Source organism: Leuciscus leuciscus, assembly GCF_965113295.1.
Source record: "Leuciscus leuciscus genome assembly, chromosome: 6".
NCBI lineage: Eukaryota > Metazoa > Chordata > Actinopteri > Cypriniformes > Leuciscidae > Leuciscus > Leuciscus leuciscus.
Window position 1 is genome coordinate 44,457,640 of NC_138730.1, and position 18,380 is coordinate 44,476,019.

The following is an 18,380-nucleotide window of genomic DNA, read 5'->3' on the forward strand; positions in this document are numbered from 1 at the left end:
ACCATGGTTGAGGGGGTTTGAGGCATTCGTGTTGTGCATATCTATCTATCTATCTATCTATCTATCTATCCATCCATCCATCTATAGGCGGATCTTTTGTGACGTCATTGTTTATGTTTGTCGCGTTGCATCATGGGAATCGTGTGGCAGGAAACACCGCTAGATACCTGTAATTTGATTGTTTTGCACGTTTGGAGGAGGATTTAGAGAAGAGGATGGTTCACTCTTGCTGTGTGGTCGAGTACGGCTCGTTGGGGGCCTGATAAAAAGTTTTTTCGAATTCCCTCCGAAAAGGATCGCGAAAAACGAAAGAAATGGTTGCGTGCAATTAGGCGATTGAACCTGGACGCTCCGAAGAAAGCCTGGATTCCTGCAGCTAACGTTACTGATCGAGTTTGTGAGGCTCATTTTGTTCATGGTAGGCCTAAGTCTTAGTGACTATGTATTTATAGAAGATTGAATAAAAAAATAAATAAAACTGAGTCAAATCAACCGAGTCATATGTTTTCGCGTTCTGATTCAGGTGTCCCAAACCGCGATCCACAGCACCCAGACTATGTTCCTCACATCAAAATGGGCTATTCTGGATCGCAAAACTTAAAAGCAAAAGAAAAGGCTGTTCTAACCTCTGCTTTTAGCACGATCACTGCTTTCTGTTTGGCAGAAAAGATCGGCCCAACTTTTCGAAAAAACAAAATAATCATAGGCCTCCAGACTTTTGAAAGCCTTTAATCTTTCATGAGTGAAGGGTCCAGGGGTTTCTATTAAATAAGAATAAATGTCTCCCCAGCAGATTGGTGGCCAAGACACGGGCAAGTCGGACCAACGTTTTTTTGTCATCCCAGATCTCATATGGGCTTTGAATAACTTCGATTTTGTCACCAATACAAATTTTGAGCTTCTCTCCAAACCTCCTCCGGTCTTCAGATGTTAAAGTGCTTATATAATGTGGATTTCGCCCGCTAACTCTCTTGAAAATGCTCGTCGCGTCTTTACTGCCCGCAATACTGTTTGTTTTGTTGCCACACAACCACTCGCGCATGCGTACAAAGATGTCAACAAAGATCCTCCTATATACACTTTATATTTATTTTAATGAATATTTAATCAATTAGAAATAAGTTAGAAAACAAATCCTTAAAATAAACATGCTTATACTTTAGATGGCAACTTCTTGAATCTGCAGTCATACAGTATTTTTCACAAATAAAGTAATTGTTTAAAAATATGGGAACTATACGGTTATCCGGACCACACGTGTGTCTTTTAGTCCCGTATAGTCATCCCTGATTGGTCTTAACCCCAGTGACGGGTAGGTTTAGGGGCGGGGTTAGGGGTAGGCCATCGTATGATTGGTCTTAACCCCAGTGACGGGTAGGTTTAGGGGCGGGGTTAGGGGTAGGCCATCGTATGATTGGTCTTAACCCCAGTGACGGGTAGGTTTAGGGGCGGGGTTAGGGGTAGGCCATCGTATGATTGGTCTTAACCCCAGTGACGGGTAGGTTTAGGGGCGGGGTTAGGGGTAGGCCATTGTGTGGTCCGGATAACTGTATAGTACCAAAATATGTGAAGATAAAAAGGAAGTAAACACTGTAACAGGGCACTCAGTAATCTGGTAATTTCGTGCGCACTGGTAATCCTATTTTTTCCAAATAAAGACAAGGTAACGCTAATTTTACATACAGCACACAGTGAAAACGATATGAATATGACACAGTGGACAACTGGATATAGCACAGTATATTTTAAAATGAAGGATTTAAAGTTTTTTGGCCACTAACTGTAACATACGGCCTCCAGTTTTTGCAACAAAAAAACAGCAATATAACAAAAGGCAGCAATGTTCAACAGCAACACTTATTAACCTATTATATCACATTTTTAATCTATTAAGCACATTTATTAGTCAAGAAGTACTGTGATATCATCCAATCTTAAGTCATAAACATTAAGAACAGGGCCTGAATTTCATTTTGGAAAATGGGGGGAAATCCCCCCTTAGGTGATTCTTATGGGGGGGAATTTTTTATTTGAGGAGCGAGTTTAGACTTTTTCGCCTAAATGTATGCTCACTCATTTTTAGTGATTTTGTTCTTAAGAATTTACACAACTCAAGGAAGCTTGATTTCAGTCTTTGAATTAAATTGAAAAAAAGTAGCACAAATAAATACAATAGAATAAAGATACCAATAAAGAGAAAAGTTTTTGCTTAGGTCTAACACTTGTATTCAGAAATACTACAGAGACTGAATAAAGTAATCAAATGTAAAACAACACTGGGTAGTATTTTAGTCCTGACTAAATTAAATGCATAGGCTATTAATCCTGATTCCTTAAAATGAAAGCTCTGTTTTGTTGTTTTGACAACCAAATTAATGACAGACACATATGTCTGCTGTCACTGTAAGAGCTAGTGCACGGATCCTGTTTCCATTATACGGTCACGTGCGATTTATGCTTATTTAAGACATAACCGACTGTGTTTAGACTCTAAGGATACTCACCAAGACCGAAATTGACAATTTTCGCTTTTTTTTTTACTGTTAAAGCGATATAATCCACGAAAAATAACTTGTGTTACCCGCGAGCTGTTTGTGAGGCGGCTTTACTCTATGTATGTGTGCAAAAAAAAACATCTCTCAATGCAAGTACCGAATAGTTTAAAATCGCGTGAATGTTTAAACTGTAAGACTTAAAAAGACGTGCAAATGGTAAACTTTAGTTACTCATGATGCAATGCTGGCCCGATTATGCAAGTGACAATTCTGTCTATGCCAACTCCCGAAACGCGAGAGTGTATTATCGCCGCCTGCAGCGCGCTTAACGATTGCCTTGTGCAACCCATTTTGAGAGACGACAGATAGAAGACGCAGCACCGCTGAATCACTCACGCTGTTTGAGAAATTGCGTCTCGCAGACAGTTTTAAAATGACTGATTTGATTTTATAATCTGTGTGGATTAATTTACTAATACAACCTACATGCTAAAGTGAATCAATGTTTGTGGGAATTTCCCGCATTATAAGTGGGAGACCTGCGGGAATGATTAAAATTATGCGCAATACCCGCGCCGAAATTCGAGCCCTGAAGAACGCGATGAAAGAAAAGCAATGTCTGTTATGGAGCAGAAAACCAACATTTCATTATGTTAAGTTAGTTTGAAGTCTCATACCACTTTGAAGTGATGAATGCAACAGTCACCAGATGCTAATATGATCGTTGAGATATGGGTGATTAAAATATTTAAGCAATTACTCAATATTTAAAGCAACACCAAAGCACTTTTCCTCTTTGGTCCCCCTACAGGTTGGAAGCAGAATTGTTCATTACCTCTGTCGTAAATAACTTAGCCTACCGTCGCACGCACGCTATTTGTTTATTCCAGCTTTGGAAATAACGATGTCCACAGACAAGGTTGCATGATTTTATGAAAGTATGATGTATTGCTGCATCAGAAACGGCTATTTTTTTTATATAGGCTCGACCTATCGGCTATAGTAACGCTTGCCGTAAAGCAAGTCACATTTGTAGTTTCTTATGTCTCATTCGAACTACAGATCCGCTACCCGATCTGGCAAACTTGCATAATGCGGTTATAGCCGATAGAGGGCCGCAAAGCGAATGCAGAAGTGCCGTTCACCCTGTTACGAGTTGATGAACCACTGAAACGATTTTGGAAACATTATTTTAAGGTACAAAACCATCTTTGTTGTTTCTTTAAGAAAATGCCAAGGTTATGGGTTTGAGTCCCAGTGATTCCATGGCTTAATACAAATGTATACCTTCTAGGGGTGGAACGGTACATGTATTCGTATTGAGCCGAAACGGTATACACGGTATAAAAATAAATAAAACTCGCGTGCTAATTAATTAATGAAATGGGGAACTACTGTTAGATACGCGGGTTCTTTAGGGACACCTAATCTGTAACCCCGCCTTAGCTCTGAAGCAGGCTGCGGTGTAAAGATTGCAATGCTGGAATATGTTGTGTGTGTGTGAGAGAGAGAGAGAAAGAGGCGCGGGCGCGATCGAAAAGTCGCAAAATGTTTACTTATATTTGTGTGCGCGCGCGTGTGTGTGAGAGAGAGAGGGGTGCGCGGGCGCGATCGAAAAGTCGCAAAATGTTGTGTGCGCGCGCGTGTGTGGGGGGCGCGGGCGCGATCGAACAGTGGAAACATAAAAACATACTCCGTCATTTTGTTTATACAGGACATCATTCAAACTGCAAAGTGTTTAAGTTACTGTTATTTAAAATTAAGTAAAAAACAAATATATTAATCTGAAATGTAGCAAATTAATTTTCAATTCATTCAGGTACAATTACCAAACATATCTCAGGGTCTTTTTGTCTTTTTATTAATTTAATTAAACTAATTATATAAAACTATTGTCAGTGCACTACAAATAAACTGGTTCTATGCCTTTACTTTATTAATAAAACGTATTTAAAAAATACAATTTATTTTCCTTTGGTGGTCCAGCCTGAGACATGCACAAGTCTTCCGCACTTTTGTTTTGCTTTTCCCTCCATTGTACCGAACTCGTACCGAACCATGATGTCTGAACCGAGGTATGAACCGAACCGTGACTTCTGTGTACCGTTCCACCCCTAATACCTTCATTGCAATGTAAGTCACTTTGGGAAAAAGCATCTGCAAAATGCATAAAAGTAAATATGTTAATGTTGTCCATTGCATTGAAAAAGTCTTATCAATCAACCACTTTTTTGAACCGCAACCTGTGGTATGTTCTTGCTATTACAAGCCTCTGGGTGATCTGATCAGCTGGAGTTAGTAACCAGCAACAGCGAGCCAAACACTCTCTAACTAGTGTTGTCAAATAGCCTAAGTTATCTTATATCTTCTCTCATTTCAAGCCAACCAATAAAACCCCAGACACTTCTGGCTCATTCAAAGGGCTTTAAAATGATCGTCATGCTTCGTAAATAAACAGAGACACATGATCAGGCTGACACGGTCTGATATTTTTAGCTCCAGCACGTTGACAGCAACACAACTGGAGGGTAATAAATCAAATATTTGTAAGGAAGAGTATAAGGCATGTTGAAGAGATGATATGCAAACCACAAACGTGAGCAATACATCCAAACACACGTGGTGCATCTGTAAACAGCTGCCTTTCCCAAAACAAATCACATAGTCTTCTGGGTGGCTCATTCAGCACTGTGATAAACCCATGCACATCACTGTAATTAGGTCAAGGGGTGAGGAATCCACCGAAGGGTGATCTCACCACTCATGGCTGCTGTGCTGGAGGACATTAGAGGGCTAAATCATGTGTGCATGGGGTTGCATTTCACCCCGGGGCAGGAGAAGGGTGGGCGGGCCTGCATTAGCACAGACAGCGGACCCCGGTAACGCCACTGGCCGCATGAGCAGCACCGACAGGCGGCTTGACCGTGAACGAACCACCGCCACTTGCTCCAGACTCTGCTTTCCGACTAATAATCGATGCATTTATCAGAATAACGTCCAAAAAGGATTGTGCATTCATATCAGATTTAAACAAACCACGAGATGCGCAACTCACTACCCCACCCACCAGACATTTGCTTTCGTTTCTGAATTTGGACTGTCTCAAAGGAGGATAAAGAATTAATTATCACTTAACAAACGGGGACAGACGTACAAAGCACGATTAGAACAGAACAACACGTTGCAAGCTAAATGCATACTAATGGTGTCAGCTTAAAAAGATGCCATAATTATGCACAATGCATTTAAGTTAGATAAATGGGCACATGTATGCCACATATTTTTTATTCTAAATATGATGGGATATATATATATATATATATATATATATATATATAAATCACGTGCACATAAAAAAGCGTCATTCATTAAACCTTTATTATTATGCAATGCATGAATACATGTTTTCATAATTTTAGAGCGTGCACGCGTATGCGTTGCACGCGAGAGCATCGGGGTGAGGCGCGTGCGTTTCCACCCGCCTAAAAATCAAAAAGAGAAACACAGCGAGAGGCCGGGGGTTCGTCTGTTAGCTACACAACACACTAACTACCATACACACACACACAGTTCTGTCAGTGCGCTGTTTAGCCCGCGAAGCTAACACACTCATCGGCTAACTTGAGCTAAACATCCACACACACTCCCACTCAGAGCAGCTAATGCGCACAGAACGCACCAAAAACCCGTGTGGAACTCTAACCAGCACTATTATGGTGTGTACGGCTCATGGTGGCGGTTTATTTGCTTTATTTTGCTCATTTTGCGGATTCACACGGTTGCCTACCTTCGTTCGCCAAGTCCGCCATTTTACTTCTCCGTGCACACCCACAATGCACCGCGGCACTAGTGCGCTTTATTTCTCAGAGCAGCGGCACTTGAAATGCATTTACATTTGAATATTAGTCATTTTGTATGGAATATTACAATATTATGTATTAGTATTGTCTATGTAAACTTTTAACAAATATTGTAAGGTAAATAATGCTCGATAATGTTAATATTATTATAATATCCAGTAAATAATCTCTGTAATAGCAGATATTGTTTTACTGTTTGTAAATCATTTGCTTGTTGCCTGTAGAAAGAAAAACTAATTGTCTTGTAAAAACGATTATCTTATGTTACATATTGCAATAATTATTAATATGATATCTAGATATTAACCACTAGGCCTATATTATTTTAATATGCTGTATGACAATTATTTCCCTTTATGTATCGTTGCATCTACTAACAATAGCCTATTAATTATAATTACAAAAATATTATCTTATGTTAACATATAACAATGCCTAATTATTATTTTTATTTGTTAAAAATGACCACATTCGTACTATTTGTAAATATTTTTCCTTTGTCTCGTTGCTGATGTCTAACAAAAAATTAATTAATTATATTAAACGATTATCTAATGTTAACATATATTACAAGGCCTAATTATTTATTATGTTATTTTGTTGCAGGCTAAATTATGTTTATTCCTGTTTTTCGGCCCTTAATATTAAGTAATAATATAATAATGAATATTGCTAATCGAATGTTAAAAATAATATATATATACATCCTAAATAAAATTATACATTTTTATATTATGAACATAGCCTATAATTTATATTTTTCATTAAACAAATTTTTTTTTTATTCCAATGTATTTCTGTATTATTTTTATTCCTATGTGTTGTGTAATCAGTGACCACTAGATGGCCAAGTTGGTCAAGGCTGTAGTTTGGATGATATGGACTTGATGGTTGGCCTGAACTTCACCTTGTATTTAGACTTAAAGTAAGTATAATTTTAAATTATATGAAATCAATTTTTTCATAAAATATGCAATAAGCTGCAATGTTTCAGGTTCAGTCCTGAGTCCCAGTAAGAGTAACTGGAAAGTTCTGATTAGTGTTAGTCAAGACCACCTTAAATCGAGACATCCACAAATTAATCTAAAAGATCCACATTTACTGCCGGAGAAATGTCTTATATAATCAATACACTGAAAAAAAAAAAAAAAAAAGTACATGCAATCAACTTGGATGTTTAAGTAATTTCAACTTAAATTACATTAATCTGACTTTTTTTTAAAAAGTTGAAAATTGCATAACTTATTTTAATGAGTTAAAGCAATGTAAAAACATGATCAATGACAACATACAGTATGTATAACATATAATAACATATAACCAATAGGCTATACAATTAGAATAATAAAACACTGTAATCAATAACAACAAAATGTATCTTTGTGTTGCAGAGGTGCATTCATCAAATTACAGCTGCATAAATAATGTTTTAAAAATAAATATTGTTTATTGAGCATTTGTATGAACTCAATATCACATTTGCAGTCGTGCTCATATTTGTGAAAACAGCTCTCTTGCTTAATTATTATCATATAATGTAAAAAACAACAACAACAAGATATTATACAAGTAGGCCTTTATTTCTTGAATATGTATAAATATTTGGTGACGTCTTTGCCACAATTCCTCATTGATTTCTGCCCCGGCAACAAAATAAAGCGTTTCTGGTTGCAATAAGTGTTATATCCAATCACAATGATGTTAACAAATAAATCAGACAATGGCAATAGTGATAGTGATATCCTCTCAGTTGTGGTCTTGAAATCCGAGACAAGACCAAGACCTTCAAAAAATGATCTCAAGACCAAGTACTACAAGTTCTCATACTCAACAATTGATCATGTTTCTCAAATGAGACTGACCATTGCATAAAACTCTATTAAAAAGCAAGCAACTGCACCCTTTTATTAAGCTCCAGTATTTCTATAAATGAAAGGAGAATGTTTTATATTCTTTCAAAATGCATATAAACAGCCCTCAGGCAAAACCCATGCAACCACATGCAACCAGACCTCAGACAGATGAAGATAAATGTGAGTGATTATATAGTGAAAAAGTTATAATCTCTTGATTGAAAGATTTATATTCCTCTATGAAAGGGAAAACAGGTTAAATTAAAGGGCATCGTGTGTATAAACGGGTGTTTTTCATTTTCATTGTATTCCAAATATTTAGTGCACAAAAAAGTATAAAGATGGATTTGTTCGTGCATTTGACCATTAGAACCCATTCCGTGTGTGTGTAGCGTATATATTACATGAGTCAGTGGCACAGTTATGAACTGTCAATAAACAATATCTCACAGGCTCATTCAGGCTTAAAGTGAAACATGAGCAGCTGATTCAAGTTTCTCACAGTCAGGCTTATTGTTGACACTTTTCAAAATGTGTTTTGAGCGTAATTCACCTTTAAAATGGTCCTTTAAAGGGGTGGTATAATGCCCTTTTCACAAGATGTAAAATAAGTCTCTGATGTCCCCAGAGTGTGTGTGTGAAGTTTCAGCTCAAAATACCCCACAGATATTTTTATATAGCATGTTAAAATTGAACATTTTTGAGGACGAGCAAAATGCACCGTTTTGTGTCTGTCCCTTTAAATGCAAATGAGCTGCTGCTCCTGGCACAGGGGGCGGAGCTTCAACAGTTTGCACTCACACAGACATGCACTGAAAATTTCAAAAACGTGTAGCCTTTTATGTTTAAACCGGATTCAGACAATGATGGAGAGACTTAAGAAGAAGTGACAACATGTAGAAGCAACAGGACGTTTCTGAATGGTTAGTTGATGAATTTATGTAGCTTATGTGTAGTTATCTTCTAGTCATTGATTAGCATATTCTATCTTGATAATCTATAAATCGTGTTCCGGGGCGGGGTTTATGTAAATTTTAGGGTTGGTGATGTCACTAACCCGGGAGGAATGTGGTGTAGTCTCTACCAGCCGTTTGTTGTAGTCCTTAAAAAGCGATTTAGTCCTTAAAAAGCGAAATATCTCCCTTTGCTTTGAACTTTGAGCGTTGTAACTTTGCAGATGTTGTTTATGATCAAACAGCAACATTACACACTAGCTAAAGTTAGAAAAGTGAAATCATATTCAACCACCCCTTTAAGAACTGTTGCCTGAACGGTTCTTTGGCGGAACAAACATGGTTCTTTATGACATCACTGAAAATAAAAACTCTTTTGGAACCTTTTTTTTTTTTTTTTTAAGTGTATCAGATGTGATATGATATGAAGTCCCAGAAGTGATATCCAGTCCCTTATTAAGACCACACATAAACAAAAGGATCTCAGATAATTCAAGATTAGATTTGACGTACTGGTTCATGAGCTCAAAGGAACAACGTGGCTTATGTAATGGCTAATAAATACCTTGTCACTTGTGTGTAGAGTACATGTAGAGTAACACTTTCACCATTGATAGCTTGTGTGAAATGATACAGGGGATCTCCAGACTCTCACAAAAAATAAATAAAAAAATATCATTTATTTCCTTGTTTTATACAAATACACCAACCAAAAAAAGCAAAAAGGGGAAAAAACGCAATTATTATGTTTCTAGAATGTTATATGTTTGGCAACAGTTCTTCTAACCCTAATTGATGGAGTGTGTAGCTTTTCATTTCTTAAAGACACATCATGATCATATTCCAGGATGACAATGTCAAGATTCATCAGGCTCAAATACTGAAAGAGTGGTTGGGAGGGAGCATTGGTTCATCAGTTTTTGGTCAAGATCTTGTATTGTCAATGCAAGAGTCCAGCACTCTGTAAAGTCTCCTCCAGAACACCCCAAAGACTTTCAATTATTTTAAGATCTGGACTTAGAGGAGCCGATTCATGTGTGAAAATGATTCTTCATGGTCCTCACAACCATTCTTTCACAGTTTGAGCCTGATGAATCTTAAAGGGGTGGTATAATGCCCTTTTCACAAGATGTAAAATGAGTATTTGATGTCCCCGAGTGTGTATGTGAAGTTTTAGCTCAAAACACCCCACAGATATTTTTATATAACATGTTAAAGTTGTCACTTTTTGAGAGTGAGCAAAAACGCACCGTTTTGTGTCTGTTCCTTTAAATGCAAATGAGCTGCTGCTCCCGGCACAGGGGGCGGAGCTTCAAGAGCTTGTGTCCTTTTACCTCACACACACATGCACTGAACATTTCAAAAACTTTTAGCCTTTTATGTTCAAACCGGAGTCAGACAATGATGGAGAGACTCAAGAAGAAGTGACAACATGTAGACAACATTTCTGAATGGTTAGTTGATGAATTTATGCAGCTTATGTGTAGTTATCTTCTAGTCATTGATTAGCATATTCTGTCATGATAATCTATAAATTGTGTTCAGGGGGCGGGGTTTATGTAAATTCTAGGGTTGGTGATGTCACTAACCCAGGAGGAATGTGGTGTAGTCTCTACCAGTCGTTTGTTGTAGTCCTTAAAAAGCAATTTCTTTAAAAGCAAATATCTCCCTTTGCTTTGAACTTTGAGCGTTGTAACTTTGCAGATGTTGTTTATGATCAAACAGCAACATTACACACTAACTAAAGTTAGAAAAGTGAAATCATAATCAACCACCCCTTTAACATTGTCATCCTGGAATATGATCATGATGTGTCTTCATAAATGGTTGTGTAAGAAATGAAAAGCTACACGCTCCATCAATTAGGGTTTGAAGAACTGTTGCCAAACATATAACATGATAGAAACATAATAGTAATGATCCAATCATAGACTCTTAAGCCTGTTTAAACAGCATTATTTTTTCTTTTTTTTTGGCCAGACAGTGTATATGGTATGTAAGAATACCACGTTAATACATTCCTGTCTTTTGCATCCTCATTTCAGGCCAGATATTTAAACGAAGACTTCATTGTTTTATCTCACAGATGATTGATTATTTTCCCATGTGAGCTACTTGTTCCTGTCTTTCAGGCTTCATATGGTGGATCTGAGTTGCTTATGTAACAAAATACCATAAGTGAGACATAGAAAGACATTAATGTCACAAGTAGACTATATGGCACACATCTGTGGTTTTCAGCCAGATATTTGACACACATATATATACAGTATATCAGCTCAGGTGCACCTTTACATAAAATTTCTCCCATGCATGTAACATTCTTTTAATGTTGCTGCCAGAAATTCAGAGAGGTTCATTTAAAGGGATACTTCAGGATTTAGCATTAAGCTTTGTATTAGTAGAAAACCTGTAGTATTTTAGAATTACCGTGCTCTACCGAAGAGAGATTTATGTATTTTTTGTCTGGAAAAAATCCTCAGATGACGCAAAAATAGTCATTTTGCGTCATCGGAGGATTTTTTGGCCTGAGGCTAAAGACTACAGCCAGTAGGAGGGGCTGTCCCGCATGTTCTCAACCCACCCATAGGGGGATCTCACTCACAGAATGTACACATAGTGTCAGCAGTCTTTCTTTGGAAGCTAAGCTAGCAGGCTCTTGTTCTGTGGAGAAAGCTGAGTAGTAGGAGAAAGCTGAGTAGTAGGAGAAAGCTGAGTAGTAGGAGAAAGCTGAGTATTAGGGGTTACCATCCTCTTTTCCCCGGACATTTCCGGCCGTCGAGATCGTCCAAAATGTCCGGGATTCGGCTTTTGCTTTCTGCAGTCGCCATTCATTGTTTCCATGCACACCTTTTGTTTCAATCTAACTGAATTCATTCTGATTGGTGAATCTGAATGTAGTGTTTACATGAACGCTAAACAAGTGATCGGTTGATGTGCGTTTTAGCATTGCTAAGAAAATTCCCGCTCCTCCGTGAGAGATACGAGACCGGTGCGTCTCGCTCATCAGTAATCACGCCACCGGCCTCGCGCCGTTCTCCCGCGCCGCGCCCCTCAGCCTTGTCCTGCTCGCCACAGTAGACATGATGAATGGCGACTGTAGAACGCAAAAGCCGAATCCCGGACATTTTGGGCGATCTCGAAATCCCGGGGCAAACTCGTCACGGAGACTCACTAGTAGCCTAGCCTTGTTGTTTTCAACTGCGCTCTCTTACCGGTAGGCGTGGCTTGGGAGTGAAGCAAGTGCATTCTGGGAGTTGTTGTCTTTCATCCACATAAGCCAAAAATAAATTTTCTGGCTTTTCTCAGTCTAGAAAGCTCCAAATTCAAAAATTAATTTCACATTTCTTCTACATAAATTACTCATTTTAAATACACATTCATCTTTCCAGAGGTGAAGTATCCCTTTAAGACTGATTTTGAAGGTAAAGTGACTTCTTTACTTTTAGATTTCAGCATGCATAGTATTTGTAATGAACGTCAAATGGTCAGGATTTAGGGACTCATTTGACAATTTGAAATTATTATTTTATTATCCACATTTTTGACTGCCAGTGTAAACTTTTCTCCTAATTCTGTCGATATAAAAACACGAGTCAATATGTCAAAATGAGTCAATAGTTGTCATTCAGTAAGAGTATAGAGCTATACAATGAATTTGGAGAGCAGCTCAGATGATTTGATCTTTCCTTTAGGCAATGTGAATCTCTTTTCGTACATCTCTCAGTCTCTAGGAGACGCTGTATAATGTAAGTGTTTATGAGAGACTGAAGATCATTGCTGAATTTGTGCAGTGATGATTGAGGCGCTTTGAGTTGTTCATCTGCCCGGGGCCAATCTGATCCGCTCATGATTGATGACATCTATATTTTCTCCTAAAAACTCTCAGAAAATGACCTCAGCGCGGTGAAGTTGGTATAGCATGGGAACGATTGTTATGGTTTGCAGAGGACAATGTGTATATTTGTTTTTTCAGGCACAAAAGAAACAAGTACGGTTGGTGGCAGACCATCAATTTCTGGAGGTCTTTATTTGTAAAAAATATGTCTTTGCTATCAGTGCCATTAATCTATCAAGATGGTACTCTGATGATCTCTTACGGGAAAAGAAAGATCCAGATGCCAACACTGTTTTTTTTCTCTCTCTTCACTGTTGTTATGCCAGCTAAACGTCAGAGTTCAGACAAATGGGAATTTTTTTGATAATGAGCCTGTTTTCTTATGAACTTTAAGAAACAAATCCTTTAGCAAACAATAGTTGATCACTATTTTTTTGGGTGGGTATGTCGGTAATAACACAAAATTTAAAAAAAGTAAAAAAAAAATGTTTTGTCATAATTACTTTAATATTTTTTTTATGCAGCCTGCTATATTTCCAGCAGTGCATTCATTTATTAATTACGTAATGAATTAATTAAACATCAATTATTTTCCTATGTACACCAATTAAGGCTGCACTGAAAATTGTGAAATAGTTATTACCTGTTTTCTATGTGAATTGTGAAATTTATTCCTGTGATTCAAAGCTGAATTTTCAGCATCATTAGTGTCACATGATCCTTCAGAAATAGTTCTAATATGCTGATATTGAAGAAACATTTACTATTATTATAGTAATCACTTTTGATCTATTTAATGTGTCCTTGCTGAATAAAAGAATGAACTTTTGAACGTTATACAAATATATAATATTTGAAAAAAAAATAAAAAATACAAATAGTATGTGTAAATGCTTAGAAAGTATAGCAGCATGAATTTTAGAAACAGGCACAGTCCCATTTGCCTATCGTTCTCACCATGTTGTTGGTCTTGTCACTAAAGGCAAAATAGCCCATGACTAACCCATTAAAAAAAAAAAGAGAAAAAGAAAGAGAGCATCACATACCGTGAGAAACAAACAAACTCTGTCGAAAGTAAAAGGATTCAGCTCTTGCTATGGATCAACTCTGAGGAAAGTGAGATATCATAAACAGTGACCGACGCTATCACATGGTCCCCCATTCCCACATCGGAGCTCTGGCGTCTCAGGACGACTGAAATGGAAACAAGGGCCCAAAGGTGCAACACATTAGAACACATGATTTAATGTTCTGGTGACAGAAGAGTTTGAAATATGATGCAAAACGCTGTCAGAACATGATACAACATGAGATAGAGAACAGCTTGGGAAGTAAACGCTCCAGTTCGTCCTTTTGACTTTTTTTTTAATCCTATGGAGTCCCTTATGTTTCATCGCACTGATGTTATTTTTGGCACAATACAGGCCAAATGTCAAATGCCTTCATCATATATACACACAATCTGAAAGTAACAGCACAACAGTTGTATTGTTCACAGTGTATATTTATAGTTTGCGGGCTATAATCAGCACTGTGTATATTAATTATTAAAATCTGCACCTGTAACGATCACCAGTGAGAGTGCCCGGGATAACCATCAGAGGGCACTACAACCCGGACAATCACCACACATCCACTAACTACATTTCCCACAATCCTTTGCCTAGACTTATCAGCCATCATCACATTCACCTGTGTGTCATTACCTTGTTTAGCTCATAGATATCATATAATAAAGGCTAGATGTCTCGTCCGCGCTGCTGGCCAATGGAGGTCGATGTCCGCACACGGCGGCCATCTTGCCACAGGGAGCTCGCTCACTCGTAACATTGTGTTAATGGTGCATGTACTTTTTAAATAACCATAACTTGTTCAATTTTCTACTGATTTTCAAACGGTTTGGTTTGTTATAAACGTCAGAGATGTAGTTATGACACTGCATACTTATCAATAAATATAATATAATATATTTAAACATGTTCAAGCATCCATAATTATAGCCACGTTAATAACGTTTGTAAGAAACCAAACCGTTTGTAAATCCGTCAAGATTTCAGCGAGATAAGAGGATTTGTGTTCGTGCTGATCATCACCTTACTTCAGATACCACAGAGCTCGCCAGAAAGCTTCCCTGTGACAAGATGGCCGCCGGTGTGATGCCGTTCAAGACTCCGCCTTAAGACATCTAGCCTTATATGGATATCTATGGTTTAGCTCACCCCATATAAGCCTGGTTTTCACATTCACTCCCGGTGAAGTCTTGTTTAGTGTTTACACTGCGATTCTGAGCGTGTTTGTGTCCTGGTTACCTGGATGGGAAGTTCAGATCATTTTACTGACTCTCTTGTTTGATCTCCTTCATCAAAATGAGTCATTTCGTTCATTTAAGGGGCTTTAAATGTTATACTTTTAACAGGCAAATTCCCCGAACACATCCACCTATACGCAATCTTGATCATATTCTGAATTAAGAAATCATTATAATGCAGTCAAAAATAATTTAAACAGGGAACATAAATAATTACTTTAACTTCCGAGTCTTTCGTTCGTGACAGACGCAATGAACGGATCGTTCATGAACGACTCATCACTAGCCTACAGCCTATAGGTGAATGTGGTGATGTCTGATTAGTCTGGGCAAAGGATTATGGGAAATGTAGTTTGTTGGATGTACGTTTGGTGATGCTCATTCTGTTCACTGGTTCTCTGGTCGCCGTGGTTTTGTTATAAACTATAAAACTGCATTTGGATCCAGCTCTTCTTTTGTTTTTTGAGTTCACCCAGCATTACAGCACCAATGCCTTTACAACATTGCAAATTGAATAATTTCACTCAACTAACCCATCGGTTTTAATGAAAGGGAAGATGTCTGAAATGTACAAAATTCATGGAAATACTGAATAATAACTCCATTAATTGCAATAATTATTCAATTAAAAAATAACAACATGCTACTCTGGGACTTTTGTGCCATTTCTGGTGGCCCATCTTACCCCAAGGGTCTAATTTGATCTTTTTATTTAAAAAAATGCACAAATCAAATAAAAACATTAATTTTTCCACAAATCCCTCTTTAACAAACGGACACAAAAAACTTCAATGAGATCATATCATCTTACCCCAGGGGACATCTTACCCCGACTTACCCTATATCATTCTAGCATTTACGAAACGAGTTGTGCACAACGGATTTCCACTGCATATTCATAGCAGTGTTTTTTTGTTTTTTTATGGATACTTGTTTTCACCACAGAAAAAAGCGTAATTGTGACTTTTAAGCAGAAAGAGTTGTCATATTTCACAGTCTTGAGATCATAGGCCAACTTCTCGACAACGATTTCATTCCACTCTTATTTGATATTTAGATTTTTACTGTAACATTACTCCAGACAGTTTCATTTTGATTGCATTGTAAAACAAATCAAGTCAGTTTGAGAACCTTTATAAAGTTGGAGTGAGTCTCAGCTGTAGAATTTGCACATGCTATGAATTTCATTAGAACTCCTTTACAAGTTCCCTGTTCAGATTATTTATGTGGTGTGTGAAGTCAAGGCTTAGAAAAACAGAATTAAAGCTTACATAACAGCAACCTGACAGTCAGAATGCAAAATGCCACACTAAAAGGTTTTTAGGAAACATGAGATGCAGGAACATCTGTGCTTTTAAGCTGAAGCATGTTTGTGTCTCTTCAGAGGTCGAAATTTGATGAACTTCTCCTGTCACTCGCTTTTTGTATAATTGCAAAATGTTAGAAGTCTCATTCAACACAAGTCAAGTTTAAACAGCCCTGTGTTTGGCTCACATTTCCTCAAAAACGCTGCAAGGCCTGAATTTTCACCTTGATGGCTTGTGTTTCAGATTTTTTTCAATACCAAACACATGGCAAGAACTGAAAGATCTTCATAAAATTTGTATAAATTGGCTCTTGAAGGATCAGAAAATCATGCATGAACAACAACCACACTTGTCATTTTTTATCTTGACTGTCACTACCGTAACAGTCTTTTTCATTATTAATCAAAACAATGAAAACTGAATGTATGCAGTTCATGGTTTAATTACATTTTACATTTATTAATGCATTTACTAGACGCATTTATCCAAATGCATTTGGCTGCAAAAGCTATTTTCAACAAAAACAGAAGTGGACACACAAAGGGCCCTATCTTAGCGCCAAGTGTGTTTTGCTAGTTTCAGCCTGACGCAGTTATCATTTTCACGTCCTGCGCCACGTTGTTTAAATAGCAAATGCATTTGCGCCCATTTGTGCATCCATGCGTGCTGGTCTGAAAAAAGAGGTGTGTTCTGGTGCATTGTTGGCGCGTTGCTATTTTGAGGCAACAGAAGTAGACTGAGCCATTGACCAACTGAAACCTGCTCTAAAGTCAATGATGCAATATACTGTATACAGTACACTCTAAACAAAAATGGTGCTAAATAGCACTAAAAGTGGTTCATTGGCTTGTAATCATAGGGGAACCACTTTAAGTGCCATATAGCACCTATCTTTAAAGGTGCTATACAGCACCTTTGTCAAATGGTGCTATGTAGAACCATAAGAGGTGCCATATAGCACCTTGGTTGTTTATAATTGCTTCAACAAAAATGGTGCTCAACAGTACCCAACAGTGGTTCTTTGGCTCGTAATAATAGGGGAACCTCTTTTGGTACTATATGGCACTTAATTTTCTTTGAGGAATACGGCGCTCGCGCTCACTCACGTGCACCTGACATGCACAGTGCACACTAATCGGCGCGTACGTTTTTATTTAATTATATATTTATTTATTATGATTTTTTTTTTTTTTTACTTTCAAAATGACAGAATTCAACAACAAGTTCTTGACACATTTTCAAATTGTGTAAGTATAAATTTAAACACGTTTTTAAACATAACTTCTCTCGTCACTCATTTGTTTAGCCTAATTATTTGACTAGGCCTACACAAATAACAAAAAGCAGTTCATATATGAATATAGCTTTTTATTGAAGTTTGTGACATAATTTCAGTAGGCCATATATCTGACTTCACATCCACACAAATTTTTTCTGTGGTCAAAAAGTCTTGTGTGGGGGCCCTGGAATATATATAGGCGGGACTTGTATTCAGGAAAATCACTATATTTTAATGTCGTTTTTCTAATCCTATCACCAACTAAACTAAGAGACTAAGAGAGCCTTTAAATAACTGTAGGTGCTTAACAGGTTTTTTGTATGGTAATGGTGACATATAGCACCTTAACCACCCCAAAGAACCGCTAAAGAACCGCTGAAGAACCAAACTGGGCTTAACAGGTTCTTTAAATGGTAGTGGTGCTATATAGCACCTTAACCACCGCAAAGAACCCCTGAAGAACCGCTGAAGAACCATTTTTTTTTTT

General features: G+C 37.5%; 1 protein-coding gene across 3 annotated transcripts in view; it reads right to left on the reverse strand.

Annotated features, from left to right (window-relative positions):
- Positions 1-6,342, reverse strand: part of ranbp3b (RAN binding protein 3b) — a 33,846-nt gene extending 27,504 nt beyond the window's left edge. For all 3 annotated transcript variants that reach the window (XM_082173066.1, XM_082173065.1, XM_082173064.1), the window contains exon 1: positions 6,283-6,342. In XM_082173066.1, the coding sequence (XP_082029192.1) occupies positions 6,283-6,304 (22 nt within the window). In that variant the 5' untranslated portion in view covers positions 6,305-6,342. The remainder of the gene's footprint in view (positions 1-6,282) is intronic.
- Between the last annotated feature and the right edge of the window lie 12,038 nt (positions 6,343-18,380).